We start from the raw sequence: 27,646 nt of genomic DNA on the forward strand, positions 1-27,646 counted from the left end.
CCAAAGTCCCTTCAAAAGGAGCTTTCTCCACGTGTTTCATCCCCATGGCTGGAGGCCCTTGGGGGCCATGGTCTGGTGTAGTGCCCCTCTCCCCAAGGCACGCCCTGGCATTTGGGGCACCAGGGAAGAGCCTGCAAAGGCATCTAGCAGGCAAAGCAAGCCAGAGGGGAGCTGCGGCAGAAACATCCGGTAGACCCCACCCCACCCCACCTTTCTGTTGAGAACATCAACATTTTCTCAGCCAAAGGCCCACTGGGGTAGGAGGACGCATGGAAGGCTGAGAGGGTGCCTTGGTCTGCTCGGTTGAGGGCTGCCCAGATGGTGCCCTTGCTGGATCCCTCGGGGCCAGAACGAATCTGTATCCCTGGAACTGCTTTTTCAGAGAAGGAACAAACCGCTGGCTTCAAGTTCCCTGAGCGTGGGGGGCTTGCTGCTGCCCTGAGATGGGTTGCCTTGTCCTCCAAACTCCAGGCCCAGAGCAATTGATGCGGTTCCCGCTGCATGAACGGGGCCTCCCCAGGAGGAGATCTTTAACTGCCGCCATCAAGACGTCCAAGGCTGCCCCCCGGATTAGCCTCTGGGAGAAGGCCTCGGACAGTGAGGCTGCTGGGGAGGAAAGGGGGCCCTTGGAAAGTCTCTGCCAAGCTCCGGGTAGCTTTCGTGGTTCTTGTGCCGCGAGCTCCTTCCCAGGCTGGCGGCCCTTGCTTTGCCTCCGTCCCCAGGGCTGAGCGACAGCGTCATCTCTGCTGGGTGCAGCGGCCAATCGTGGGCAACCCTTGATCCATTGGGGGGGGGGAGCAGCTGAACAGAAGCTGTAGGAGTCCATTACCCCCTCCGTGGGCATCCCCGGGGGAGGAGCTGTGGCAAACACTGCCATCTCAAGCGCAGCCAGCCTGCCCGCCCGCCCCTTCAGGAGTGCCCAGGCGTGCCCAAAGCATCTTCTCCCGCAAAGCGAGCTTCGGGGTGGCTTGAAGCCTGGGGCCTGCCTGCTTGGAGAGTTGCTTTAGCATCCTCCCACACCCACCCGTGGCGTCCTCGAGGTGGGCTTTCTGGAGATGATGGCAGTTGTAGTCCAGCACGCACAAAGGTCTTGAAGGCCAATGGGCGGAAACAGCTGGCCAGCTTCCTCCTCCTTTCAAGTGGAAGGGAGCTTGCTGAGGTCTCGGGTGGGACCAGGATCCCTGGAAGATGGGGGCACTGGTCTCAGGAGCCCCCTCCCCAACCAAGGGTCATGATCTGCTTCAAACAGGCTGCAGTCCAGAGGGGTCTGGCTGATGACAGGCCCCCCAAGCGAGGTTTGGCTCTCTCCTGAAAGGTTTACCACACTTGCAAAGCAGTTTTTTGGGGGGCTACCTGCTTCCAATAATGCAGAGCACCTGGAGTTGCACCACGTGAGCCCCCACCCCAAACCTCTGCTTGCTTCCTGAAACCACCATTGTTCTCCTTAGTAGGAGAGCCTGGTTGGCCATCCGCAGCCCCTCGCCAGCCCACGGCATTTAGACATCTTGCCAATCAAGCTCATTGCCCCTTCCTGAGGACCAGTGCCAAAGGGCTGCTGGCAGATGGCAGTGCCAAGGTGGGAGTGGGGGAGGGGAGGGCAGCAAGGACCCCCCCATCTGGGGGGACAGGAGACTTGGCGTAGAGGCTGTGCCCCCCATTTCTAGAATCGATCCGGCAAAGCCTTGCTTATCCTGGGTGAGGGTGGCCGGTCAGTCTGTCTGTGGGGTCACAAGCATGGGGTGCTTTCTTCCCCCCTCCCCATTCTTGGCTTTGGGCTCTCTTTCTCCTCCTTTTAGCATGATCCTCTTTTCGGAAACCTCTTCTAACTGGAGAGGAAAAGTTAACGCTGGAATTAAGGAAAAAGAGGACCTAGATTATTCCACTTACTTGCTGCTTAACAGCTGACACTGGGCGGTTCTATTGGAACGCCAAACCCAGCAGAATCAAAAGATTAAAACCTGAAACTTACAACTCAAATGGCTTTTTGATGGTGAAACTCTTGCTCAAAACTCTAGCTTGTCTGTGGATGTGGCACTTGGGGGGGGGGAGGGGGGGGTTGCATCTGTCTGGCCTGAAGTAAATCCATTAAATGAATCCCTTCCCCCTCCCCACTTTGGTATTTAAAGCAGGATGTGTGAGTGAGGGGCCCTTCTTGTGGCTAAAGCTGGTCTTCTGCAGTGGGTGTTGGGGAGGGGTAGCAGAGCACTGTCGTCTGAAAGCTGCAGGGTGGTGCTCAGGCTGGGTCAGCCACAGGGGGAAGCTGCAGCAGCACCCAGATGTGACCCGTCTTTCTCTGTGCCTCCCACCATTTCTCTTTCCCACGCCAGAAGACCCCCCCCCTCCATTTCCATCTGAGCACTCTGTGTTGAGTGTTGGAGGAACAGAGTTTGCAAACTAATCATGCAGAATCCCATACACAAAGCAGTTTTACTGGTTGAAATCGTTTGAAAACTCGGTTGCTGGAGGCCCTTCATATTTCCCTCCTGGAAACGTTTCAGGGATCCAACAAGCGGATCAGGGACTGTGGGGTGGAGGTGCCTCCTCAGGGCCTGCTGCTTTTAGTAATCAAGCAGAGCAGCTGTTCCAGATGCACAGGAAAGTCCCCAAGATGAGTTGGGTGAGATGTGAATAGTGTACATTTGATGTTTAAAAAGTAAGGGGGGAAAACCCAAGCAACCTGGAAACTTGCTTGTCTTGTGGAAATAATTTTGAAAACGAAAAGACAACTTGCTTTCTAATGAACTATTAACAACTTCAACGTAACAATGTAAATCCCACTTGGGATTTTATAAGGTAGAATGGCTTATTCTACCTGCCAACTGGACAATCTTATTTATTAATTTTTGTATAATTAACCCCCCCTCCCTCTTCCTGATTCTTATAGCACGGCTCTGGTCCTTTCCTTCTCCCCCCACTTCCATCTCGCACAAGGGCTGTAAAGTTCAGCGTGGTGATTTTGCAAAGTCATTGGGGTCTTTCAGCCTCCCAGGGAAAGTTGTGGTTTACCACGCTTCATTTTTCCCCAGTTACTCTATGTGCTTCCGTTAGGGGTGTCTGCAGCAGCGCGTTCAAATAAGTCAGAATGGCAACCGTGTCGATCACACCACCAGGGCTGCCATCTTGACGTTTTTGACCACACTGCAGATGCCCCCGGCCCTCAACTGCTGCTCAGAAGAAAAGAATCGGTGCGATGGCAACCTTTGCCGGCTGGCCACAGCTGTATGTGCCCCTGGAGGCGGGCAGAGCTAGCGCCTTCAAGCGTGGCACCGTTGGTTCAAGGTCCCTGGATAAGGGCGGGTTAGGGTGAAAAGGCACGAACCCGGATTCAGAAGGCAGGCCTTGAGAAGTGGGTCTGGGGGAAGGCAGAAGGTGGCATCTGGGTTGCAGATGGAAACAGAGGAGCAGAGAGGCTTGGCACGATGCTGGTTATTGGTTGAGGGGCACAGAGAAGACCCAGACAAGGGATCCTGGTGGCTGGACCAGAACCCTCTCTTTCCACAGGCCAGAAGAGCAACCATCACTTTAAACATAACCGATTCAGGGTGAGGGGAGAGAAGTTGGAGGGAAAGGTTCAAAATGGTATTAACCAGGGCCCGTTCTTGGGTCAAAGCCCTCACCCGTTGTTCCGTCTGTGGTTCCTCCTCCCCGGTAGGACGTCGGGCGCGTTTCGTAGAGGATCTGTTACTAGGAGTGAGTGCTTGGCAACGAGATCCACCTCTGGGTTTGTTCTGGAGTTTCTGGCTTTTCTTAATGTTTTCTCCCTAGCAAGCTGGTCATGGCTAAGCATCAAGGAGGCAGGGGCGTCTCCCTGGCACTTGCTGGCATGGGAAGCGCGAGCGATTCTAGCACTGCTTGTCAGTATTCCAGGATTCCTCCGGTCCAGACCTACATCACAGCTCCTGTACGACCTGTATTAACTGCATAGACCGTGCATTTGAAGCTCTCGCCAGGCTGGTGGAAAAATAAGTGAGGTCATGTGTAATATTTTGTTTGTAAGTATCCCTTGTATCAGAGCAAAGGAAATGTTTAAGAAAATGAGCTGTAATAAACTAATTTTAGTAGATGAAGGCATGTTGGCTTTTCCTTTTACAAAGGGAAGGGGACTGGGGGCCAGCTGGGCCTGTCCTGATCAGAGGCTCTCGGCCATGAATATGGCAACCGCAAGTTAAAAACCAAGAACTAACAACCAAGAAAACCAGTAGAAGTAAAGAAAGAATAAAGAAAAAGGAGAGCCAAAGTGCAGAAAGATAAAGAAACAGAAATACCAAAAACGAATGACTTCCAACTTCTTTTACAGCAGATAGAAGTAAAACATTATTATTAGGTTATCCGTTCTTGTTAGTTTTTAACTTTCTGTTTCAAAATTTAATAAAGTTATGATATAAAAAAAAACAACGGCAACCGCAAGGAAAGCCGGAGGGCGGCTTGCGCAGACCAGGCTCCCATTTGGAGTTTGCACAGATCCTCCAGGGGCCCGGCCTCATGGCACCCCGCTCCGTGGGGCGGCTGTTGAGGGCAGCACCTTCCCCTTTCAGAGCAGAGGGTTTTCCGCATCCCAGAGAATCTGCGGAACGTGCCTGCCTCTTCTGGTGAGCCGCGGCCTCCTGCTCGAGTCCGGCTGCCTTCGCACCCGAGCGGACTCCCTTAGGCAGGAGGCACAGCCAATTAGCAAAGGATGCTGGAAACTCTCATTCGGCTACTTCCCCACCCTTCTGCAAGGACACCCTCCCTTTCACAGCAGCCCTTGGAGGGGCTGGGGCCCCCCGGCACCCCTCCGCCCTTGGTCACGCATGGTCAAGGGATACGGGGGGGGGGGTTCCCGCTTTGAATTTGGAGAATGTGGAGCAGGGTTTCTCAACCCTGGCAGCTTGAAGATGCGTGGACTTCAATGCCCAGAATTCCCCAGCCTCTGATGGTGGTCCTGGGAGGCCCCCAGAGTGGCTTTCACTCCCCTGCTGATGCTTCCCTTCCGAAAGGGAAGCCGGCCTCGCCCCAGGCCCTGCCCTTGAACCCGGGCGAGGCGGGAGGCTGGAGAGCCGGGCAGGAGGGCCAAGCCAGTGCCGGGGCTGACAGCTGGCTGGGATCTGACCTGGGCCTCTTTCAGGCCTACAGCCAGAGAGGGTGAGCGGGCACCGCTCTGCCCTGCTGGCTGAAGAGTCCAGGGAGTACATTTGCTCCGGAACCTCCTGGCCCAGCTGCTGGCGAGCCCGCCCATGGCACTGGGGGCAACCAGCCGCCCCAAGCGGGCAGCAGCGTCTGACTGGCCCAAAGCTCTTACCACCCGCCCCACGCGACGGGGACGGCGGAGCCCCGGGGGTCCAGGCGCCCAGCGGAACTGCAGCGGAGTCCGGAGGCTCGGCCCGCGGCCAGGTCTGGGCCCAGGCGCCCCCGCCGCGTCCCTCTGAAGCCCGGAGGCGGCCTCCGCCGTTAGCACTGATTGCGTGTCTGTCCGGCACGGCTCCGCGGCTGGGGTGGGTCGCCAAGGAAAACAGGCGCACCGCGGAAGAAAAAGAACCGAGCGGGCGCCGGCCGGGGCTCCCCGTCGCGCGGCGGAACGAGGGCGCTTTTCCGGGGGGCGCAGCCCCGCCGCAGCCGCAGCCGCAGCCGCAGCCCGGCCAAGGGCATCCCGCCGCGGCCTGCCCGTCGGCCTCCCAGCGGCGCGCCGGTGGGCTCCGCCCGGCCCCGAGAGGTTCCGCGGCGCTGGGGCGCGAGCTCGGCCAGCCCGTGCAGCGAGGCGGAGCGCGGCGCCCGGAGGGAAGCCCGGCCCGCCCCGACTCCGCCCCGGCGGCCGGGCCGGGCCGGGCCAGGCGGGGCAGGGAGGGCGGGCTGCACCCGGGCGCTCGCGAGGCGGGAGGCGGAGCTGGCCGGATGGGGGAGCCGCCGCCGCCGCCGCCGCCGCCTCCGGGCGCGCCGCTCCTGCTCCTGGTGCTGAGCCTGGCGGGGAGCGGCGGCGGGCAGGTGAGGCGGGCGCGGGCGCGGGCGCGGCGGGGCTCCGGGGGCGGCGCGCCTCGGCGGGCTGGGCGGACGGGGCCTCGCGGAGTCCGGGGCGGGGGTCCCTGCAGCGGCCCGGGAGGCAGGCCTGGCAGCGCCGCCGGCCCAGCTGGGCAGAGGGCGGCGGGGCCCCCCTCAGCCTGCCCGTGCCAGCCGACCGGCGCTGAGGGCCCCGCGGAGCACGAGTTACTCGCGGGCGCGGCGGAGCGTCCCCGGGAGGACCGCCGCAGGGCGCCGATGCCTCCTGCCCGCTGCCCCGCAGCCCCCTGGAAAAGTCCTCCTGCCCAACGGGCCGCTCCGAACGCGCCCGGCGCCCCCACGGGCCCCCGGGCGGTCGGTGGCCCCGACACCCGCAGCTTTCCCGACCGCGAGGAGCTGCTTTGCCCGCGCGACCCTTCGCCGTCGCGAGTCCGAGGCAGACCGGCGGCCCTCCGGGACTGGGAACGTGCCCGCCGAAGGTGCCCGCGGCCGCAGAGCCCGAGAGGAGAAGGCGGCCCTTCTGCTCCCGCGGGCGCCTAGGAAAGGCGCGGCGCGGCGGGGCGCTCTGCTGTGGCCCCGGGCTCCCGCCGGCGTTGTTCCAACCCTCCGGGCGCGGGTCGGGGTGGATCGCGCCGCCGCCCTGCCCGCCCCCCGCAGCGCCTCGGCTCGGGCGGCGTCCAGAATCGCTGCCGCCCGATGGGCTTGGCGAGGGCGGCGGGCGCCAGGGCCGGGGGCAAAGGGATGGCCGGACCGGGGCCTGCCCCCACCCCGGAGCTCGCTCGCCCTCCCCGCGTCCCCTGGCGCCTCCCTGCTGCAGGGGTCTCCGCGCCGCCTCCCCGCGCTCGGGCGCTCGCGGCTAAACCGGGCGGCTCTTAAGACCCACCGGCCGAGCTCCGCGCGCCGTGCAGAGGGCCCACCCAGCGCATCGCCAGCCGGGGTCCGCTTCTCCTCCGATTTCCGACGCTTCGGGGGCGTTTCCGTCCCTCCCCATTGGTTCCCCGGACAGCCAGGGGCCCCTCCCCCTGTGCCCTGGGCCAATCAGCAGCTGCCCAAGTGGCAGTCGCAGTCTGTGCCCCCTCCAGATTTCCATCCAGATCCCAAGTTGGCACTGCCACCTGTTGCCCGCGGAGTTACCAGGTGCCCAGTCGGGGCAGCTGCAAAGCCGGAAACGGGGGCTGTGCCTTGGCACTTCTCCCGGGGCAAAGCCCCCCCCCCCCGCCTTGGAAAAGATCCCCAAAAATAGGGGCTGAGGTGGGGCTGCCAAAGAGCAAGAGACCAAAATTGGGGCTGGCATTTGGTAAAAATGGCTTTAAAATCCCAAACTCCTGTTAAAATAATCCTATTAAAAAAAAAAACTTATCCAGAGACGGAATTGCACTTTATTGAAAGCAATTTCTCTCAATCTCAGAGGCATTAAGGCTGTGGACTTCAACTCCCAGAATTCCCCAGGCAGCAAGGGGAATTCTGGGAGTTGAACTCCACACGTCTTAAAGGCAATGAGATTGAGACACTGAAAAATAGGCGGCTTTTGTAAAGCCATATTTTGCCACCAGTTTTCAAACCGTGTTGGCAGCAGGAGGGAAGGCAGGATTGAGGGGCATTTCTCTTGGGGGTTTAACATCTGTTTTTTCCCCTCTTTTTGTTGTTGTTGTTGTTGCTGCAAGTGTTGCTTGCTAAAACAGGAGCTGAAAGCAGGATGGAGCCTGACTGGAGATGGGGGGGTCAGAAAAGTCAAGATGGTGGCCATGCCCATGCCAAGTCCTGCCCCTTCTTGATGTGAATCAAAGAGGGGTGGGGTCCCCAGGGGGGTTGTGAATTTTTGGCCCCCCTGTGGATCTCCCTGGGGGGGCAGGCTGACTCGACACCCGCAGCAGCCGGAGGGCTGCAAATGAGAGATTTGGGGGGTGCTCAGCCACGGTTTTTCCCTCCCCAGGAGAGCAAGGCCATCTTCGTGGACCAGAGGAGATTTGCTCATCGGAGCCTTCCTGGCAGCAGGTGAACTGGCACGCCCGCGGGTTCTCCCAGAGCCAGGGGCAGCAGAGAACGCCCCACCCCAGGCGGGCGGCGGGCTCTTCGGGCCTCACAGAAGGCTCTCTCTGCTGCGGCCTCTTGTGCAGCCGGCAGGTTTGCAGACGCTCCTGCAGCCCCCAGCCTGCGGCTCCACCTGGGGGCACTTCAGTTAAGGCCCCACGTTCTGGGGTGCTCCGGGGGGCAGACGGGGGAAGTGCTTTTTGACAAACCTTTCACTCGTGTTTGTCCGCAGCAGAGCCACCGGCCACGCTGGAGCAGCCCTGGGGGGATACGAGGACCGGCGTCCGCCAGACTGGCTGCCCAGGCCGAAGGTAGGACGCGGGCAGGAATGGCCTCTCGCTCACCCCCTCCCATTTGGTGGGGGGTTTCAGTCACCCCTGCCCATCTTTGGATTCCTTTCAATATCAAGCGACTAATTTTGGCCCAGCGGGGCTTAAGCTTTGGATTCAGGCGGCGGAGATCTCTTTCGATCGAGTCAGCCTTCCCAAGGGGCGAAGCGCGTCTCTCGTGGGCAGAACGGGCGACACCAGCGTTTGCTTGGGTTCCCCAGGCTACGATTTGCCAAGGAGCTCTTGAGGCATCTTCCCCTGAAGGGGCAAGGCCTCGATTCCCCGGAGCGTCCCTTCAGGGCTGCAGAATGGGGAGGGGCAGGCCCCTCCACCTGCAGGGAAGAGCCCACCCGCCCAGCGCCTCCACTAGGAGAGCAACCCACTCTTCTCTCCCCATTGCCCTCCTGCCCCCCTGCCTCCAGCGCAGCCAGCCTTCCTTGCCTGAGCCTGTCTCCCCTCGAGGCCTTGGAGGACAGGAACGGAGGGCCCCCCCTTTCCACCTCTCCCTTCCAGCCCCTCACCTTGACCCCCGGGGTGCCCCCTTGCACACCGCCAAAGTCGAACCGGTCTTTGCCTGGCCGAAGACACGCCTCCGCCGTCAGTGGCTGCAGAGGGGAACAGCCTTCGCTGCGGGCAGAGAGGCATGCCCAGCACGGCAGGTAGAAGTGGCTGGAGGGGCAACTGAGGGGTCAGGCCAGGCAGCGAGGGAGCAGGAAGCGGGGCGTCTTTGCTATGGGCAGGTTTTCGGATGCAGAGCAAGGGATTCACCAGGAATGTTGCTTTCCAGAGCGTTCCTTCCTTTGGGGTAAGTAAGTTCATTGTGCTTAGCTTGCATTTTTGCTTGTTTTTAGTTGATTTTGTATTGCTATAATTATTTTTCTATGTTTTTGAATGCTAGTGGCACCCCAAACGCTACTCTTGAGGGACAGCGGGCTCTAAAAATCCACAGATAAATGATACAGGTCTTAGCCCGCGTTGCTGGGACGATCTAACCTCGATGTGAGGAATCCAATCTAAAATTGCACCACAATCAAAGCTGTTTTTCTGGCCACTTTCCGTTTTGGAAAACTTTTTTTTAATCGGGCATTTGGAGAGGCCAGATCCCCTCTCTGAGACTGACTTTCAGCAGTTCTGCTTCAGTTTTGAGATTTTGCACCCGTTTGCCGTCTTGAAAGACAAATGAGTTTCTCTCAGGCCGGGGAGTAGATTTTAGACAGGACACCTTCCTTCGGTGCTATAAAATTCTCTAACCTTTGGCCTGCATGCAAGATCGGCCCAGCCCTGGGAGCTTGCCCGGCCTGGGTTGGAGAGGTTGACGCCCCCAGAACGGGGGCAATGGAGCTCTTGGATTTTGTGGGACAATCGCACGTCATTCCAAAGGTCCATTCAGTTCAACTGAACCCCGCGAATGTACAAGTTTGTCTTTTTAAGCACGTTTGGCTACTCGACAGAGGAAGTCTAGCGACGTAATCCAGGAGATTAATCCCCGTTTCTCTTTTTCAATCTCCTTTTTCAACCCTCCCAATCCCGCAGAAGCTGTTCCACCTCTGGGAGAGGCTCCCTGTCGCCCGGCAGCTGCGGGCGCTTGGCAGACAACGACGAGCCGTCTTCCGGCCAGGCCTGCCTTCTCGCCCTGCCCTGAGTGGCACCAAGAGGTTTGCGGAAACAGGAGGTCGTGCCCAGGCAGGGCAAAGCAGCTTGCCCCCAGCTCTGCGCAACGCCAGGGAGGAGAAGGAGGCTTCGAAGCCAGCTGACCCTGCCCAAAGGACCCTGCCGAACCACCCGGGCAGCTCCAGCCTGCCCTCTGGGCAGCCCCCTGTCACCGAGCAGGGTGCGCAGCCCTCACTGCCCAGCTTGGCCACGGAGGTTGGGGCAGTCCACAGGGCCACGTGCCAGTGCCCAGGCAGCAAACACACTGACGTCCCTGTCCAGGAGGTGGAGGGTCGCCAGGTGGGGCTCCGGGTGCCCACGCCCCGCACGGAGGAAGCAGCCTGGGCCGCCAGCGCCCTCACCTTCTTGCTGGTGGTGCTGACGCTGGCGGTGCTGTACACCCGTCTCCACCAGAAGTGCCGCCGCGGGCCGAGTCTCTACTGGATGATGAGCGGCGAGGAGGGGCGCGACACAGTGGCTGGTGAGTCCGATGCAGAGATCAGAACCCTGCAGGGCAGGGTGCACCCGATCTGGGAGCATTCACAGGGGAGCGTGGGTCAAAGGCACACCTGTCTTTGCCACCGTGTGATCGAAGCCCCAGGCCTTTCTTACATACTTTGCACACTTTGACTGCACGGTTGCTGCTGGCCTCTTGACTTTTTTGACCCCATGTCCTGACGTGTCATCTGTGGCAGTCACACCCACAAGACAGGGCTGTCATGTCTCACCTTCCTTTGGTTTGGTTAACCACATTTATGGGCTAGGCTGACATGCAATTATGGTTGCTGAGCCAGCACATTCTTCCCCAGCCCTGCACATGCCGATCTGCGACGGGCTCCGAGAATAACCTTGAGGAACAGGAGGAAGAGACGCAGCCAAGACAAGGCTCAGATAAAAGAAACCGGAGTCCAGGGCAGAACTGTAATTTGAAAAAGCGTCTCAGACTGGACCCTCCCTAGTTCTCTCGTAGATAAAGGGGGTGGCATGTGCAGACTGGCAAGATTCTGTTACTGTAACCTTATAATAAAAGTAGTACAGTATTAGCTTGCGTGTCTTTGGTTTCCAAGGTTGGTCTACCCCGAAGGGCTGACACCAATCTTGCCAGTCTGCACGTGCCTCCCCCTTTCCTGCCTTTATCCTCAACAGAAGTAGGGAGGGTCAAGTCTAAGGCATTTTCTTGAATTACGTTTCCGCCTCACTCAAATTTCTTATGTCGAATCATTGTCTGGGTTGTGGCTCGTCCTCCTGTTCCTCAAGGTTATTCTCACAGCCCGTTGCATGTCAGCCCCGAAGAGCCTCGCTGGTGCTTGGACCTTGGCTGTATTTCTGTTGGCCCCCCTGAAGAGGGTGGCTGGGATTAGGGAGAGGTGTGGTCAGCCCCATCTGTGCTTGCCCCGTGCCTGCTGGGCTTCCGGCTGAGCTGTGCCAGGCGTGATGATCTACCAGCCTTGGCAACGCCTCTGCCCTCCCTGTCCCGGAGACTTTTCTGGAGCTCTTCAGCTCAAGTTGTCCTGACTGGCATCCAGTCTGGGCTGGGCTCAAGCTTTGCCTTCTGAACCCCCAGGTGCCATGTCTTGGTTCTGCTGGACCTGAGCCTAAGAGCTGGCAAACCATCCTTTGAAAAAAATTACGATTTTTGGTTTAGCTTGTGGGGCGAGCAGAGCCCCTTTGGCGTATTCAGTAAATCATGGCTCAATCCTGACTCAAAAGTGTTTTGAGCAGAGGGTGGCAAGTGCCCCCCAAGTTCATCAAGAGGTCTGCCACCTTCGGGGGACAGCAGCGGGGGGCGGGTACACCTAATAATTGGCTTGCATTTGGGGAGGCAGTGGCTTCTCTCCCAGGGCCAGTTCCCAGCCTGGCTGGGGGGCAGGTGAAGCAGTTGGGCGGGCAAATTCTTAGGGGTCTGTTTAGACTTGGAGCTGTCCTGACCCACCTTTCCCTGCCAGTTGGGAATGATGGGAGTTGAAATCCTGCACCTGTGTGGCAGGCTGTTGTTTTCAAAAGGGGGTGAGAAAGCATTTGGGGGTGGTCCTGCTTATTTAGAGAAGGGACATGGCTCTGATCGCCATTGCAGACACCATCTGGACTCTCTGGACCCTCCCCTGGAACGCCCCCCCCAGAATGACTTCCTGGTATGGCTGCCATCTAACAACCTCGGCCCCACTGCAGCTCCCCCCAATCTGGGGCCTTCCCGATGCGTGTCGGGAGTGCTGCTGGCGTTCCAGAGTCAGCTGCCCTGTGAGGGCAGTCTCCTTCGTAGTGCCAGTTTGGTGCCACCCTGATGCCCCCTCCCTCCCACAGCTGTCATGAAGCGCCGGCACTTCTCGCGCCACAGACGGAAGAAGCGGCTACGGCAACAGCCTCAGCAGCAACGGGTGCTCCTGCCCAGCTCCTCCAGCGACGACAGCTCTGCATGAAGGCCTCAGCTGGCCTGGCACATTTGCAGGGGAGGCTGCCCAAAAGCTCACCGCCCGAGGAGGATCAGGCTCCTGGCCTGAATGCCAATTTTTTTCTTACTCAATAAAATATATTTTCCTACGTACAGCTGCCCGAAGCACTGCGCACGTTCTTTGCACCGTGCCCATGCTGGCACAGGGGCCACCACATTCCTCCAAAGGTCTGAGTTCCTATAACCCCCTCTCCAGCTGGCAAACCATGTTTTAATCTGGTGCACGGTGTGAAAGAAGTCCTGCTTTGAGAAAATGTTGTATCTCTTATGGATGGTTTAATTGGTTTCTCTGCGTGTTGCAGAGGGTCTGACTAGATGGTCTTTGGAGTCCCTCCAACCCCACACTTCAGGAACAATTCACACCTGGTGCTAAATGTGCACTGCTGGCCTGGGAAGGGAAGGTGGGAACACGTGGACTGCAAGAAGGGGAAGGTAATGGTAGAACCGTATCTTTCAAACTTAGCGCCTTGAAGATGGTTGGACTTCAGCTCCCAGAATTCCTCCTGGCTGGGAACTCTGGGAATTGAAGTCCACACATCTTCAAGGTGCCAAGGCTGAAAATCACAGCGGTAGAAGAGGTGAGCCAGAACTCCAGGGAATTGGGTTAATGTCGCACCGGGTCACTGGCTTGTCTGTATGGGGAACTTGTTCAGGAGTGCTGGGGGAGCATCAAAAGGGTCACGGTGGCACCCACAGAACTGGCATCTCAACCTTTTTGACTAAAGACAACGGTTGTCTGATGCCCCCTCCACAGTGGCCAAGCGTATTGTGTGAACCAAGCAGCCCTCCTAGATGTTGCTAATCCAGCCCTCCAGCTGCCCAAGGGCTCAGCACAGTGGGGCTCCCCCCCAATCCCCCTGCTGCTCAGGTTCCTGGGTGCAGCCCGGTCAGGGGCCCCAGCACCACGTTGCTCAAAGAGCGTTGGGTGGGCTGGCACAACACGTCCTGGGGTTAAAACCCTGTCCAACCCCATCTCCCGTGTCCCTGCAACAGACTGAACCCTCGGCAGTCCCCGAGGCTGGGTTTGCCCCCCAGGCCAAGCTCCGAGGGGGCTCAGGGCGTGGTGAGGGCCTGCCAAGCCGGGCACGGCCGCCAGCTGCAAAGCCATATGCTCGGGTGCCGACGGCGTCATCTTTTATTTGTTACAAATTTACAAGATTCGAAACCAGAGATTCCAGCGCAGCGCCCAGATACCCTGCTGCCCCCCACCTCCGTCACTGGCCTCAGCTTCACAGGCTTCTCTGCGGAGGGGGCAGTCGGAGACCCCTCCTGGCAGCAGAACCGCAGGGTGTGGGATGTGGGACAAAAGGGGAAAAAAAGACTTGGACAGCAAAGGGGGAGTTTAGTCTTTGCTGGCTGGGGGGCAGGGGGAGAAGAGCCCAGCTGGGGGGCTGTTCCAATTTCCATGGCTCCTTGATGTCGCTATTCCAGTGTTAACACTATTGGGGGACGGGGGTTGCGAGATAAATACACTTGGTCTCTCTCTATACAGACAGGTGTGCACAGGGGAGAGGGACACAGATGGACAGTTCCACGCACTATATATGGGGGGGGAGGAGCACGCTGGGAGGGCCGCTCTGAAGGCCCCTCCTGGGGGCAGAGGGGGGTGGGGTATTTACACAACCAGTTTCTGGCCTGCCCAGCCCCCGCCCCCAGGCCCCCTCCTGCTCTACAGGGGCCGGGTTGCGCCGAGCAGGGGAAGGGCCCTTCCGGGCGGGCGCAGCAGCCGGGGGAGCGAAGGGGGGCCCCCCTCACTGCTTCTTCTCACGGGTGGTGATGGTGACGAGCTGCTTGGCCGCCTTGGCGATGTCGTAGGCGCACTGGATGACCTGCTGCGTCAGGAGCTGGTAGTCCACCGGAGCCCCGGGCTCGGGCGGCACCGTCTTGCGGCACTCGCTCTGCAGCCGGTACGCGCTGGCGTTGAGCAGCCGCAGGGAGCTGCGGACGGTCTCCAGGGCCGGTTTCTGCGGGGAGGAATGCGGAGGGCGGCCTGAGAGTCCGGACAGGTGGCGCGGGCAGGCGGGCGGGCACGCCCTGGCCCCAGGGTTGGCGGCCCCCTCCCAGTCCCCCGTGCACCTGGGGGCCCATGCGAAAGACCCCTCTGTCACTGGGGCAGGGTGGCTCCCAAGGCTTTCTGCAAAATCCGGATTTAGCTATCGGTTTTGCGTCATTTGAGTCACGACACTGTAAACTCGGCATCCTCCCGTTGATAACTAAATGTGAATTTATACGAAGTGACGACTGCAAATGCAGCGTTTAGTCTGTTGTTTTAGGTGAGGGTCCAGTGCAAAAGTGGTTGCGTCTGGTCCACGGGGCCCGTTCCATCCAGGTTTGTTTGGTTTGACCAGAAGCCTCCAGCGATTCTGACTGCCTCCCCGGAAGAGCCCTCCCCTGCTCTCCCGCCACCCCAAATTCTCCTCCTGGCCCCCACTTTTTCTGGGGTACAGCCAGGCGAGGGGAGGCGCAAACCTTGGGAAAGGAATTTCATGGCGGAACGTCACCCCCCGCCCCACCCTGGCTGGGCGCAGATGGGAAGGCGGCGGCCTCTTGCCCCCCTACCCTACCTTGGGGAAAAGCGACGCCATCTCCGTGACAGCAGCGTGGATCTTCTCTGAACAGGGGACGAAGCTGCTGGGGGGCAACACAGACACAGTGAGACCCAGAAAGAGCTGGCAGGATCGTTGGGAGGGAATGGGATTCAGCCCCAGATACGCCAAGACCCCCTCTGGGATTCTGGAGGCAAGCTCGGAGCAGCAACTCACAGAGAGACTCGCCGGGCACCTTCCTGGGCAGGCAGGAATCCTACCCTCCCCAGGACTGAGTCAACCTTTTGGCACTGCCCGAGACAGACACAGGGTGCTTTCTGTCCCGCTTACAGAAGCCACCTGGGGAAACCAGGTACTTGTCGGCCGCGCAGGGTTATGGTGCGTAAGACGGGCAGCTATGTAAATCTTAATAAATTAAAAAAATGATTTAAAACACAGGTCTTTCTGCAGCCCTGGGAGCGGGGCACCCTCCACCTCTGCCCTCAAGCCTTGCAGGGGAACGTGGGCAAGGCGGGATGAACGCCATCTCCTCATGCAGGGACGTTTGCAAGGAGGAGTCAAAAAAGTCAAGATGGCGGCTGGGGCTGCAGATCCATCCCGTTTTTTTTACATGCATCGCATGTATGACAACTCCGCAAATACCCCTGCTGCCACATGATGGCATTGCCCCTCCCTGCTTTGGATGCCTACTTGGCAAGGAACAAGATGCGAATTAATTAAGAATTAAGCCTTTGCAACCTTTGGGGCTCCAAACCACTGTGGAGGTTAAACATCCTTACCCCCCCCCCCGCAAATAAGGAAAAAAAATCCAAAACCCTGGGCTGGGGGGCAAACAAGGCTACACCCATTTTGCAGCAGCATTTTACGCCCCCCCCCCTCAGCTTCTCCCTCAAGCCAACGTCTAAGCCGTTGCCTCCAGCCAAAAGGTTCCCAATTCCTGGTTCAAAGAAAGGCCCAGCCAGAACAGGGCATCATGCAGGGACGCAGCAGGCATTCACTTAATTTAATAAACAACGGCATTTAAATAAATTATTAGCAATTCAGTAAATGTATTAAATTGTGTTTGCTGGAAACGGCTCCACCACAGGGTTCCTCAACCTCAGCAGCTTTAAGATGGGTGGACTTCAACTCCCAGAATTCCCCAGCCAGCCATGCTGGCTGGGGAATTCTGGGAGTTGAAGTCCACCCATCTTAAAGCTGCTGAGGTTGAGGAACCCTGCTCTACCAGACACCTCCTGGCTCTTAACTTCCCAAAGTCTCCGAGCTTCCTCGTCACCCCGCCTTGCTCTACCACCCCAAGACCCTCTTCCTTCGCTAAAGCGGTTCCTCCGACCACTGCGCGGCCCCCCGGCCCAGGAGGGCTGCAGGAAGGATCCTTCCTGACCTGTCGTGCTTGAACTCCTGGGCGGCTCGCAGGAGCTCCTGGATGTTCTTGGTGACCTGCTCGGTCTTCAGGATCACGTCTTCCGTGCTGGGGAGCCCGCAGTCCAGCTCCCCTTCCAGCAGCTCCGGCTCCAGGTGCAGGTCGTCCTCCTTGCCCAGCTCCAGGAAGCGCTTCCCGTCCATGCTGGCGGGGAGGCAACGGGGGGCACGGGTTAGAAAGGGAAAAAGAGCCGCCTTACGTCGGCCTCCCCTGCCTGTTTAAACCGGGGGTGGGAACGATGCAAGGTCCCCGTTGAAATCTCAAGGCGCAGCAACAGCCGAGGTCAGAGCCCCCCAGCAGACGGTCCGCAGAGCCCCCCACCCCTTGGCACAGAACGGCATCGGACATGCCCCCAACCAGGGAGGGATGACGGCCACCGGGGCTGTGCCAGCTCACCTAAGGGGCAGGTCGCCCCCCTGCGTGTTGTCGTAGTCGCTGTCGGTCCCGCTGCCGTGCCGGTCCAGCTTCCCGCTCTGGAAGGGGCAGAAAAAAATGGTGCCACGGAGCCGGGGGTGGCGGATGGGGAAGGGGGAAAGGGGACGGGGGGCTTGCAAAGTGAAGCTCGCGGGGTGACCTTGGCCCGGCCCACTTTCTGGGCCTCTCTGTCGTTGTGGGCTGGGGGGAAGCTAATCCTGACCCCCTGGGAACATCCGCATGTTTTTACGGGAAAAATGCTCTTCGCTGTGAGGGTGACGCTCTCGCTGGTGGCCCCCACCTGGCGCAACAAACGTCCAGCGCAGACAGGCAGAGCCTCCCCTGGAATTGTTTCTGCCCCCAAATGGACACAGTATTTCCTTTCCCTTGACCTTCCTTCCTTCCTTCCTTCCTTCCTTCCTTCCTTCCTTCCTTCCTTCCTTCCTTCCTTCCTTCCTTCCTTCCTTCCTTCCTTCCTTCCTTCCTTCCTTCCTTCCCTCCCTCCCTCCCTCCCTCCCTCCCTCCCTCCCTCCCTCCCTCCCATACCACTAATAAAGGGCTTTGGCATAGGACAGCCCCCCAGGCCACATACCTTCTGCAACGGATTCAGTGTCCACAGGGCCAAGGGCTTTCCTAAGGTTTAGAAGACCAAAGCCCCCCTCCCCTCATACCGGAGAGGCCCCTGCTCCTGTTGGAAGGGAATTCCAGCTGTTGATGTCGGGTGGCCAAGACTATATCTCTGAACACTGAGCAAAGGGGGGGTGGCGTCCCTCTAACCACCAATGTTTAACTGAGGGCCACAGACAAGCTTCTACAGCTCATGAGAGTGAAACCACATCATCTTGTGGAGAAGAATCTGTAACCTGGTTAAAAGAGGCTGCGATGGTCTGTGAGAATGACCTTGACAGAGAGGAGGCGGGGGCGGGGGCGGCGGCAGCGGCAGCGGCAGCGGCAGCGGCAGCGGCAGCTAAGCAATGATCAGATAAGAGGCAGCTTAGCCCAGAGAAGGAATGGGGAAGTGGCAAACGTCTCAGAAGGGACCCTCCCTAGTCTCTTGGACTGTGAAGGCAACGGGGGAGAGAGGTACTTCCAGACGTGCAAGACTGATGTCAGCCTCGTGTGGTAATCCAGACAGGAAGCACAACCAGATGGACTAATTCTACTTTATTGTAAGGTTACATTAACAGAATTTTGCAAGTTGGGAAGTACCTCTCTCCCCCGTTGCCTTCACAGCCCGAGAGACTAGGGAGGGTCCCTTCTGAGACGTTTGCCATGTCCCCATTCCTTCTCTGGGCTCAGCTGCCTCTTATCCGACCGCTGCCTAGTCTGCAGCTCCTCCTCCTCCTCCTCCTCCATCTCTCAGGGCCATTCCCACAGACCATTACAGAGGCAGACCAGGCAGTAAGGCCAGGGATGGCCCTCCCTTGGTGGCAGAGCCCTTTTGCACAGCTATTCTCACCAAGCTTCAGCCAATGTGGCTCTTTTACAAGGAGCCATCAACCCTCCTTCTCAAACGGGCCTTGGCCGCCTGGGGTCACACCGCACACGACGCCAAAAGTGACCTGTTCCATGCTCGGCATGAACGCAGGCAGGCAACACTATGCCTGGCCGAGGGGAAAGGCGCCAGGGAGGTGCTTCGTAAGCCCCCGGCGACTCCACCTGTGTCTACTCACCAAGTGGCGCCCACTGCTCTCCGGCGGGCCCACCACCAGCGGAGAAGACGGAGGGAACGGCATGGCCGAAACGGAGCCACCCTTCCGGATCTGAAAGGCGGGCAGAGCGGAGGGTCAGTCCCTCGGGTGCACCACGGGCAGGTCTGGGAAGCTGGGAGATCCCTTGGGGGGTGGGAACCCCAAAAGGGAGCAGCCGGGGGGGGAGAGATGGGCAAGGCAGGGTCTCCTCTCTTTCCTCCAAAAAATTACTTACTCGGTAAATGTTGGGCTGGCTGTGCAAGGAATACATTCCATCCTCGTCTGACTCCTGGAAGGAACAGGGCCAAACGAGGTCAAGAAGTGTGTGACACAGACCAGTGCCCTCGCACACTTCTTCCCATTAGACCAGGCTGATCTGTGCAACAACAGTTGCCCCACCATTTGCCCTCCTTCAGACACTTTTCAACGTCCTCCTGCCCCGTGCTAAAAGCCACCTGGATGCACAGATTAAGCACGCTCGTGAGCTCTGGCAGGGCCCCAATTCCCTCGCACTCACCCCTGGGTGGAAGGGCTGTAAGCGGCTAACCAGGTCATCCATGGGCGGCTGGCCGAAGGGCTTGAGCGTACTGGCGCCTGGCTCATACATGGAGAAGGCGTGGCGGTCGCGCCGGTGGGCCCCTGGAGCAGTGGAGGGGACGTGGCCGTGCTCGGGGCGCTCACTAGGGGTGGGGGCCGCGGGGTGGACAGGCCCCGCCTGCTGACGGATCTGCAAGTTCTCTGACTGCAGCTTGTGAATCTGAAACGAGGGAGGGAAGGACTCAGAACAGAATTGCTCGGGGCAGAATAGAGACAAGAAGCCCTCTGTTCAAGTCAAGGAGCAGCTAGGGGTCTCCAGGGAGCCTAAAGGAGATGAAGACGACACATTCGACGGGGAAAGGGCATCTGCTCGGCCACAGGCTCAAAATCTGGCACTCCAGGCAAAGTTCTGCAATGACACGTCAACACAGAGAAGGCTACGCTTGTGGGGCCTAAGCGGCTTTCCGTGTTCCATCCTCTGCAGCAGAGTTTCTCAGCCTTGATCTACAGCCTCCAACCTGGATGTCTTTTCTCTCCCAACCATCTTGTTACCTCTGGGCAAGGAGAAGACATCTACTCACAGTTCAGGGCTGGGCATGAGGAGATCTGTGACAAATCATCGCAATGTTGAGCCTGCCTATGCTGGATGTCCACCGGCAGGATACTAACCCGGACCCTCCACCAGCAGCCCACTGCCCCTAAGCCCTCCTTTGGCTCCTCCAAAGGTATTTGCATCTCCTTGGGGTCCACCCTTCTGTAAATGTGGGTGCTTTGGCAAACCTCCCAGGGGTGTCCTTTGCCACCCACTCACTTCTCCCAGGTGGGTTGGCGCTTGGGGGATAAATCTCTCCTGGCTCTAGACCAGGATCAGGAATGGTGCTTCTGACTCATTTTGGGTCTGCAATATCTCTGTTTTGCACCCCAAAACTAATTTAATATAAGTACAATTTTAAAAGCATTTAAGCTGCAGAAGATCTCCAGAACTGCGCAAGTTTTCCCGTGAGAATGTCTGAGACGTGGGCTACCTCCCAAGACTCTGGCCATTTTCATTCATTTGTTTGAAAACACAATTCCTTTTCTGAGTTCGCAGGCAAAGGGCGATGGGCCTCCCCAATCCCAGCCCCCCCAGAAGGACTTAAACAACATCTCCCCAAATCCCATCCAGCTCCGAGAGTGGTAGTGCCAGGGGGCACCAGGAATGGGAGGGCTGGGCCACCCTGGCTTCTGCGGCCACCCAAAACGGTCACTTGCCTCTCTCTGCAGCCGCCTCAACTCATCACTCAGACTGTTGTTCACCTTCATGAGTTGCTGAACTTTGGCTTCCGAGACGGCCAGGGCCTTCTTCACTTCCAGGTACTCCTGCAGAGTGATGGCCCCGTCGGAGAGGTCGGAAGAGTCCATGCTCTGGGACGGCCGGGGAGAGAAAAGGTGGTCAGATTCGGTCTGCTCTAAGCTCAACTGCGGGTACACCATTCATCTTTCCATGGCCGAGCGGGGACCCGGAGGAAGCCACCTCCTTGCAGGACAAATGCGCAGCCCAGAACATTGTCAAAGACTGCAGCTTCTCCAGGGATGAATTGTTTATCATGGCAGCAATCAAGCTCCTTCCTTCCTTCCTTCCTTCCTTCCTTCCTTCCTTCCTTCCTTCCTTCCTTCCTTCCTTCCTTCCTTCCTTCCTTCCATCCATCCATCCATCCATCCATCCATCCATCCATCCATCTTATAGTCCAGGCCTGCCTGCCCGCCCGCCCTCCGTTCACCCACCCTTTCAAGAAGGCTCACCCGCGCACGGTTATTGCGCGCCGCATTCGCGCTCCGCAGGGGCTCCTGGTCCGTGTCCTCGTCAGAGGCCACGCTGTCGTAATCGTGTTGGTCATCAAAGTCGCTGGGGCCGTGGACGGAGGAGTCGAGGGCCTCTGCAGCAAGAGCAAACGGGTCACCGGCAGGGGAAGAGGGCCCACCGCCGGCCAGGCTCTGCCTCCCCACTGCCGCCTCCCTCCCCAAACCCACCTGTGGGGCTGGTGAGGCCTTTGCCCTGCTGGCGCCGCTTGGCCTCGCTCAGGATGTCGATGATGAGAGTGGCAAATTCCCGGGCATTGAAGCGAGCAAGCTTCTGCCGACCCTGGGGGCAAGCGGAGAAAGGACAGGGTGAGGACCGCAGCCCCAGGCAGAAGCAGCGTTGAAAGCACCAACTCCTAGCTCAAAATGCCCAACTCTGAGCAGGCACCAAAAGCCAGTCTTGGTGTTAAGAAAGAGATGGGCCAAAGCGACACGTAAAGGTGGCCATGATTGAAACGGTTCTGCCTCCAGGGGCGTCTGCAAGGTGTGGTCGAAAAAGTCAAGATGGCAATGGTGACAGCACAATCAAAGCTCCACCTTTTTTTTATGCGTGGCACAACAGATGGAGCTCAATTTGCACCGCTGTGGGTGCCATCTTGACTCTTCTGACCACACCCAGTGAACACCCCTGTGCACCTCATGGATTTCCGTGCCATTTTAACCTATATTCCCAATTTTATCCACCGCTCAGCAGCTCCCAAGTTATAAACATCATTCCTTATGAAAGTGCGCTATTGGTGCTTCCGGCCCCAATTTTATTTTTCCTGTTAACTGCCTTGGTTGGAAGACCCTCAGTGCCAGGGCAGGAGGGGTGAGGACTGGAGTCAGCAACGAAATCCCTCAATTCCAGTCCCAAAACGCAAAAAGACCTTAAAATTGTTATACACGGAGAGAGAGGTTATTCTTTTGATCCTTCCACTAAATATAAACAGCCTATTTCATTGATTACATTTGTTATGCTGTCAACTAGTGACGACTCTTGGCAGTTAACAAGAAAAATAAAATTAAAAATACGCCCCCCCCGCCAGAATAAAACCATCTGCATGTGAGAATCCTCCCAAGACAGGGGATGCACGCCGGAGATCTGACGTGGCCGAGGCTTGAACCCAGACTGGGTCAACGAGGCTCTGACCCACGTAAGCCTGATGTATCCCGTATCCAGAAGACCAGAAGGCCAAGTCAGAAGATGCGGGTTCAGGTGGGACTGGGGGACCGGGATCTGCCTCCACCCTCTGCCCAAGAGAGGCAGGCAGGCCTGCCTGGGTCACCGCGGCACCCACAGAAGACCCCCTCCCAGTGCATGGTGCCTCCCTGGTTACCTGGTTGCGCGTGGCCGAATATTCGGGATTCACCGGAAGGAAGGGGACGGCGCTGCGCTCCGTCACCAGGGTGCTGTGGTTCTGCGTGGTGAGCCAGACTTTTGGGGTCAGGAAGCAGAGAACAAAAGGCACGGTTAGCCAACGCGCAGCCCGCCTCCCCTGCAAGCCACCCCAGAGCTTAGGGAGGTCTGGGGACCCATTTCAAGCAAGAAGGGGCACTAGAGGCACGTTGCAACGAAGCGAGACAGCCCCTCAGATGGGGGCCCTGTTCCTCATCCAGCCCCTTGCATTCCCAATCACCCTCCCTGGGAGCCCCGGTCAATTAAAGCAAAGCTGTTTCCGACGTGCTCTGCTGCCCAGCAGATCGAGGGGAGACGCTCCACGTCCCCAGAGCGCGGAAGAGAAGGGCTGAAACGCATCAGTCAGGACAACGCATTGGCGCCTCTCGGTTTTCAGCAGAGCGACGGGAGCCATCCTTTCCGGGAGCGATGAGGTGGGGAGAAATCCTGCTGCGTTCCCCTGAAAACACCCCCCCATCACAAGAACCTTTCCTCCCCAAACACGGAAACGCAAGGGGGACGATGGACATCAGTGATGTCAACTTTTTGCTGGCAACTCAGTGCCGCGACTCTGACGGCATCCCAGATTTTTTTCGGTTTCTCCCGCAGGCAAAGGGCCACGGCGGACCTGCAGCTGTGCTCACAACCGAGGAATCACCAAAAAGGCAACACCTTTTCTTCCCCAGACCATTTTGTTTTCGCTCACAAGCAACGCATGCTGGACTGCAGCTCTCGAGAAACCCGGTCTCCAACCTTCACGGGGTCTCGGAAGGGTTATTAAACCCTGGCAGCATCAGTCTCCCATATTAAGAGCTGCCTCTCGGGGTCCTAGTTTTACAAGAGAAAGCCCAAGTCCAGGCTGGAGCAGCGTTTTTCAAACTGGCCATTTTAAGATGGGTGGACTCCAACTCCCAGAATTCATGCTGGCTGGGGAATTCTGGGAGTTGAAGTCCACACAGCTTAAAGTGGCTAAGGTTGAGAAACACTGGCTTAATGGTTTGCAGATGTTTTATTATTGTTCTGGCATCCACTCCTTTTAAAATTCTGCTGCAGCTCTGCTTTTTAACCCAGAAGCCATCTCGGTTTTGTTTTTAAGCCCAGAAGGGTGAGATATGATGTGTAAATAAATGCAACTGGGGATATGAAAGTCCTGAAAGTTCCTTGCAGCGATTCCCGCATACTTTGTGGAGGATAGGATGATGGGCATGGTAGTCCAGCACATTGGAAGGGCACCAGATTGTGGAAGCTAAATCTTTCCCGTCCTTGAGTCCCACTCAGATGTGAGGATTTGAAGTTGGATTTGGGGGCCGTGCATAAGAATTGCTCATGGTGTCGTTTTTATTCCGTTCAAACTCTGCATTTTTTAATTTCTTTTGATTTCCAAATTTTGACCCTGGTGATGAGCTTGGAGTACAACCAGGCCCAGCAGGACGGAGCAATGAAACGCTCCGCTAAGCTATACAAAAGGGCCTGTGAACATGCCATAGCAGAAGCAGCAGAGGTGCTAATTAAATAGAATAGGTGCACCGGAAGGGGGCAAAGAGTTAACGAAATGCAATTTTAGATACCACATTTCAAGCCTTCCGAGATGAGTCTGTTAGAACCCAACAAGGAGGAAAAGATCATTTAGACTGACCCCATCCAACCCCAAGCAGCAATCAGACACAGATGCCATGTTCTGCTGCGGGTGGCTCGGGCAAGTAAGCCAAGCTACCCCAAAGCCCGCTCCCATGCCAACACCCAATCTCTTCAGCAAAGGAACCTGGATGACTGCTCCCAAAGCGGGCTTGCCCCTTCAGTGAAGAAGCTGAGAAGTTGGCAAGCCTCTGCAGGTTTCTAGTCCTTAATCATTGCGAGAGCAGAGGGCTCGGAAGAGGTGGACCATCATCCCCAGATCAACCTCCCAGAAAACAGACTCGAGGTTTTACCAGCGTCGTTTTCGCGGCGATCCACTTCGTCGTACACGTCCATGGCGAGCTCTTCAAAGAGATGATTGCTGAGCTATAGGGGAGGGAGGAGAAGAGTCAGCCACGGGGCTTCCTGTTCAGTTTAGAGAGGGGTCTTGGGGCACGGTGCTTTGGTGGGACGGGGGGGCTTGGGTGCCTGGTGCCCAGTTCTCGGCCCCTTCCCAAGATTAGCAGAACAAGCTCCAAAGGATGCCCAAGGAGGCGGCTGTACCAAACAAACAGCAACGGCAGAGCTCTGCACCACTTTGCTGGAGGGCGCGTGCCCTTTGATGCCTCTCCCCCTGCCCATTACACACCCAAGTGGCTGATAAGGCAGAGAAGCTCTTTCCAGACTTCAAGATGGGCAGGGGCAACTCGCTAGAGACCTCCCCTTGCCCACATTAAAGAGAAAGGAAGGCTGAGCTGGTGATGGGGCACCAAGCCACGCCCCGGGGGCTCACTCACCGCCTGCAGCTTCTTCTTGGCTGCCTTGGCCAGCTCAGAAAGGTCCAGGCTGGGGAAGCAGGAAAAAGGTCCATCAGTGCCCCCCACCTGCTCCTTCGCGGAGGGCATCTCCACGGGACCCCCCAGAGACAAACCGCTCTCGGAAACCCTGTTCAGAGCCCCAGGACCCCACCCCCGTGAAGAAAGACCACCAGGTTTTTGTTTTTGGGGGGAGGCAAAGAAAAGAAGCATGGTCAATGGCTGGTAGATGGATACAGGTGGAAGATTGCCGGGGGGCGGGGGGGAATAAAAACGGAATCAGTCTATCCATCTTCTGGGGCTCCAGACGCCGCCCGCTTGGGTGTCCAGCAGCCTGGGAATTCTCCCACGCAGAGGCACGGATGATCACGCTGGGCGTCAACGGTCCCCGCGGCCCCCTTCTCCAAACCTTCCCCACATGCACAAGGCCCCACAAAACATGGGGTGGAGGGGGGAAGGCAATGGCAATGCGTGCAGTGGAGAGCTGAGCCCTCCGTACCTTTGCGACATGCATTTTGGACGCACTCTGAGTTCCGTAAAGAGCAGCAAGAAAGAAAGAGGAGGAGGAGGTTAAAAAGGCTCGGGGGGGGGAGCATCGGCCACAACGCCCCCCCCCAAATGCCAGGGTGGCTTCCCGACTCTCTCGCCCCGGACCGGGATGGCCCTCTGCCTGCCAGACACACCACACAATGTTCCTTCTGCTAATGCAGCTGGCACGGGGCTGAACCCATCTGCAGCCCGGCTCTTCTGCCCCATGCCCGGGGGGCTCCGGAGGAAGAGGCCGAATGGAGGAAGTGGCATCTGAGATACTGTCACAGAAACTTAACAAGCATTCATTTGGGGATTTTACTTGGTTACTTGGCCTTTCCAGACTCACTAACCCAGTGTTTCTCAACCTTGGCCACTTAAAGGCAGGTGGACTTCCACTCCCAGAATTCCCCAGCCAGCATGGCTGGCTGGGGAATTCTGGGAGTTGAAGTCCACACATCTTCAAGTTGCTAAGGTTGAGAAACACTGCACTAACCAAAGCCAGCTGTGCTCCAGCAGGAATCTGCTTTCAGTACAAGAACTGGGGCCTGAATGCAAATCCACCCATTTGTGCTTTGGGCCCCCTGATTATTCTAGGCCTGTTGTCGCTGCAATTGTTCAATCTCCAGGGGCTGGAAATCCCGGTGTGTTACTGTAAAACACCTGGAAACCTTCTGGCAGATTTTGCTTAATTTTGACTCCTTGCCAAAAATAAAAAGTGTGTGGGGGGGGTCTTCCCCAAATACAGTATTCTGTGGATGTGTACGGACTTCACCTCCCCAAACTCCCCAGCCAGCTGGGCCACTGCTGAGAATTTGGGGAATTGGGCCATCTGTTTGGAGAGCCTCAAGATTAGGGGGGGAAAAAAACCTTGGTTGAGCTTTGCATGGTTTTAATGGCTAAATACTGGCAAGGCAGTAATATCTCATATTCACTAAATGGATAATTAGATTACACAGTGGGATTTTGCTCCCCTGGCGCTCTCCTGCTATGTCCATCCGAAAACATAGAGACAAAAGCGACTTGAGGGGGAAAAAATGTCAGTGTTTCAAACTCTTCTGGAAGGGTACACAATAAATTGCAATTATTTTGTATGATTTTACCTCCTGCAATGTTGTGCAAAGGCCTGCCTTACTGGATCTCACTCTAGGGCTTCCTTTAACGTAAACCAGGCAGGAGAGGTGAAACCATTCATTCATTCATTAAGGCAATTCCTTCTCTAGGGCAGATGTCAGGTTCACGCTGATACGGTTGGGTTAGATTTTTGATGGCACAAGCAATTTTTTTTTCTTAAAAGGAATTCTCTGCAGCGGGCGGAGAGGAAAGGCTGTTTTTCAGGTCCCTTCCGGCCACGATCCCCAACGGGGGACGAGCGACCGAGAACGGCCACGCGGTGGCAGCATTTCTTCCCTCGGAGGGCAGAGGGGGGAGGGGGTCAAAGGGGAAGGGGATCCTCACCTGTCTGCCATCTGGGGAATGATGTAATGCCCGTTCTTGTGATCTGCATGGAAAGACGGGGAAAAACACGGCTGAGCAGACCTAACGAATGAATACCTTGGCCAGGCCCGCTGCCATCTTCTCACACAGATGCAAAATGCATTTAAGAAAAGGCCATAAGCATATCTGCAATGGATCACCAACACCCCGCCCCCCCACCGGCAATGCCGTAGAAAAATAAAATACCCCCAGGAACGGAAGGTAAGAAGAGCAGGAACTGGGTTTTCCTAAGCCGTTTTGGTGGGCAAAACAAGGAAACGATGAGAGCAAACCTCCGGCTCGAACTCCAGCATTTCGAAATGCGACGCGATTCCAAACGCTGCGCTTTTTAGAGCGAGAGCCGGACAAGGTGCAAAACGTTTAATGCAACTGCTAAAGGGGTGGTTTTATTTCACGGGCGGGGTTAGTCTTCCTATTTCTGTGAAGAAGTCACGATTTGTCCTCCAATCAAAACGTCTTGCCAAATCCTTCTGCCCCCAGTCGCACCCCCAAAGCCAAAAAAAGAGCTGACGGGGCTGGTGGGATTTGAGCCCCGAAGCAGCCACGGAATAAGAGAGAAGGGTTGGCGAACTCGGGGAAGCCGACATCGTGCAAAAATCCAAACAAAATGAAGAATAAGGGAGCAGCCAAGGGTCCCAGTGAAACAACCCAGCCCCCCAAAGATGCCCATGGACCAGACATGGCCCCAAGAAGCGGGCACTAGAAGGGGAGTGGAATGATGGATTTTATGAAAGGGTGTTGTTGGCTGGCTGGGTCTCCTAACATTAGCAGCATCCCAGAACCCCCCTTCTAAAACAGTAATACAGAACAAAACAGCCTTTGCTGCCCTTCAGATGCTGGGGAGGGGCACTCCCAGGATGCCTAGCCAACCCAGCAAATTTGGAGGGGGTGGGGGCCGGAATTAAGATTCACACTGACAGTCAAAATTTGGGAAT

At 57.4% G+C, this 27,646-nt stretch overlaps 2 protein-coding genes and 1 long non-coding RNA gene across 5 annotated transcripts in view; 1 reads left to right on the forward strand and 2 right to left on the reverse strand.

The window, feature by feature from the left end:
* Positions 1-3,760: 3,760 nt before the first annotated feature.
* Positions 3,761-6,950, reverse strand: LOC148216217 (uncharacterized). The gene is made up of 2 exons (XR_015795809.1): positions 6,854-6,950; positions 3,761-3,951 (listed from the first exon to the last, which is right to left on the reverse strand). It is a non-coding gene; the product is annotated as an uncharacterized LOC148216217 (long non-coding RNA).
* Positions 5,802-12,528, forward strand: TP53I13 (tumor protein p53 inducible protein 13). Of its 2 annotated transcripts, none has more exons than XM_088138732.1 (5): positions 5,802-5,958; positions 7,904-7,965; positions 8,234-8,312; positions 9,864-10,461; positions 12,282-12,528. In XM_088138732.1, exons 1-5 carry the CDS (start codon positions 5,869-5,871, stop codon positions 12,395-12,397), a joined length of 945 nt encoding a protein of 314 aa, XP_087994858.1. In that variant the 5' UTR covers positions 5,802-5,868; the 3' UTR covers positions 12,398-12,528. The 2 variants fall into 2 exon arrangements, with proteins under 2 accessions (XP_087994858.1, XP_087994859.1); XM_088138733.1 differs by having other exon boundaries at positions 8,237-8,312.
* Positions 12,529-13,541: 1,013 nt separating this feature from the next.
* The window catches only part of GIT1 (GIT ArfGAP 1), a 38,217-nt gene continuing 24,112 nt past the window's right edge, over positions 13,542-27,646 (reverse strand). The window contains exons 8-21 of one of the 2 annotated variants that reach the window (XM_088138735.1): positions 26,673-26,715; positions 24,669-24,717; positions 24,186-24,258; positions 22,199-22,296; positions 21,051-21,162; positions 20,823-20,956; positions 20,292-20,444; positions 19,021-19,260; positions 18,739-18,792; positions 18,486-18,575; positions 16,795-16,871; positions 16,360-16,542; positions 14,994-15,060; positions 13,542-14,393 (exon numbers count right to left, since the gene is read on the reverse strand). In XM_088138735.1, coding sequence (XP_087994861.1) covers positions 14,181-14,393; positions 14,994-15,060; positions 16,360-16,542; positions 16,795-16,871; positions 18,486-18,575; positions 18,739-18,792; positions 19,021-19,260; positions 20,292-20,444; positions 20,823-20,956; positions 21,051-21,162; positions 22,199-22,296; positions 24,186-24,258; positions 24,669-24,717; positions 26,673-26,715 — 1,586 coding nt within the window. In that variant the 3' untranslated portion in view covers positions 13,542-14,180. The remainder of the gene's footprint in view (positions 14,394-14,993; positions 15,061-16,359; positions 16,543-16,794; positions 16,872-18,485; positions 18,576-18,738; positions 18,793-19,020; positions 19,261-20,291; positions 20,445-20,822; positions 20,957-21,050; positions 21,163-22,198; positions 22,297-24,185; positions 24,259-24,668; positions 24,718-26,672; positions 26,716-27,646) is intronic. The other variant, XM_088138736.1, reaches the window with a different exon arrangement.

Source organism: Python bivittatus, unplaced genomic scaffold, assembly GCF_059951505.1.
Source record: "Python bivittatus isolate LINGU-HERP-01145 unplaced genomic scaffold, Pbiv_v1 ctg000240_np1212, whole genome shotgun sequence".
Taxonomy (NCBI): domain Eukaryota; kingdom Metazoa; phylum Chordata; class Lepidosauria; order Squamata; family Pythonidae; genus Python; species Python bivittatus.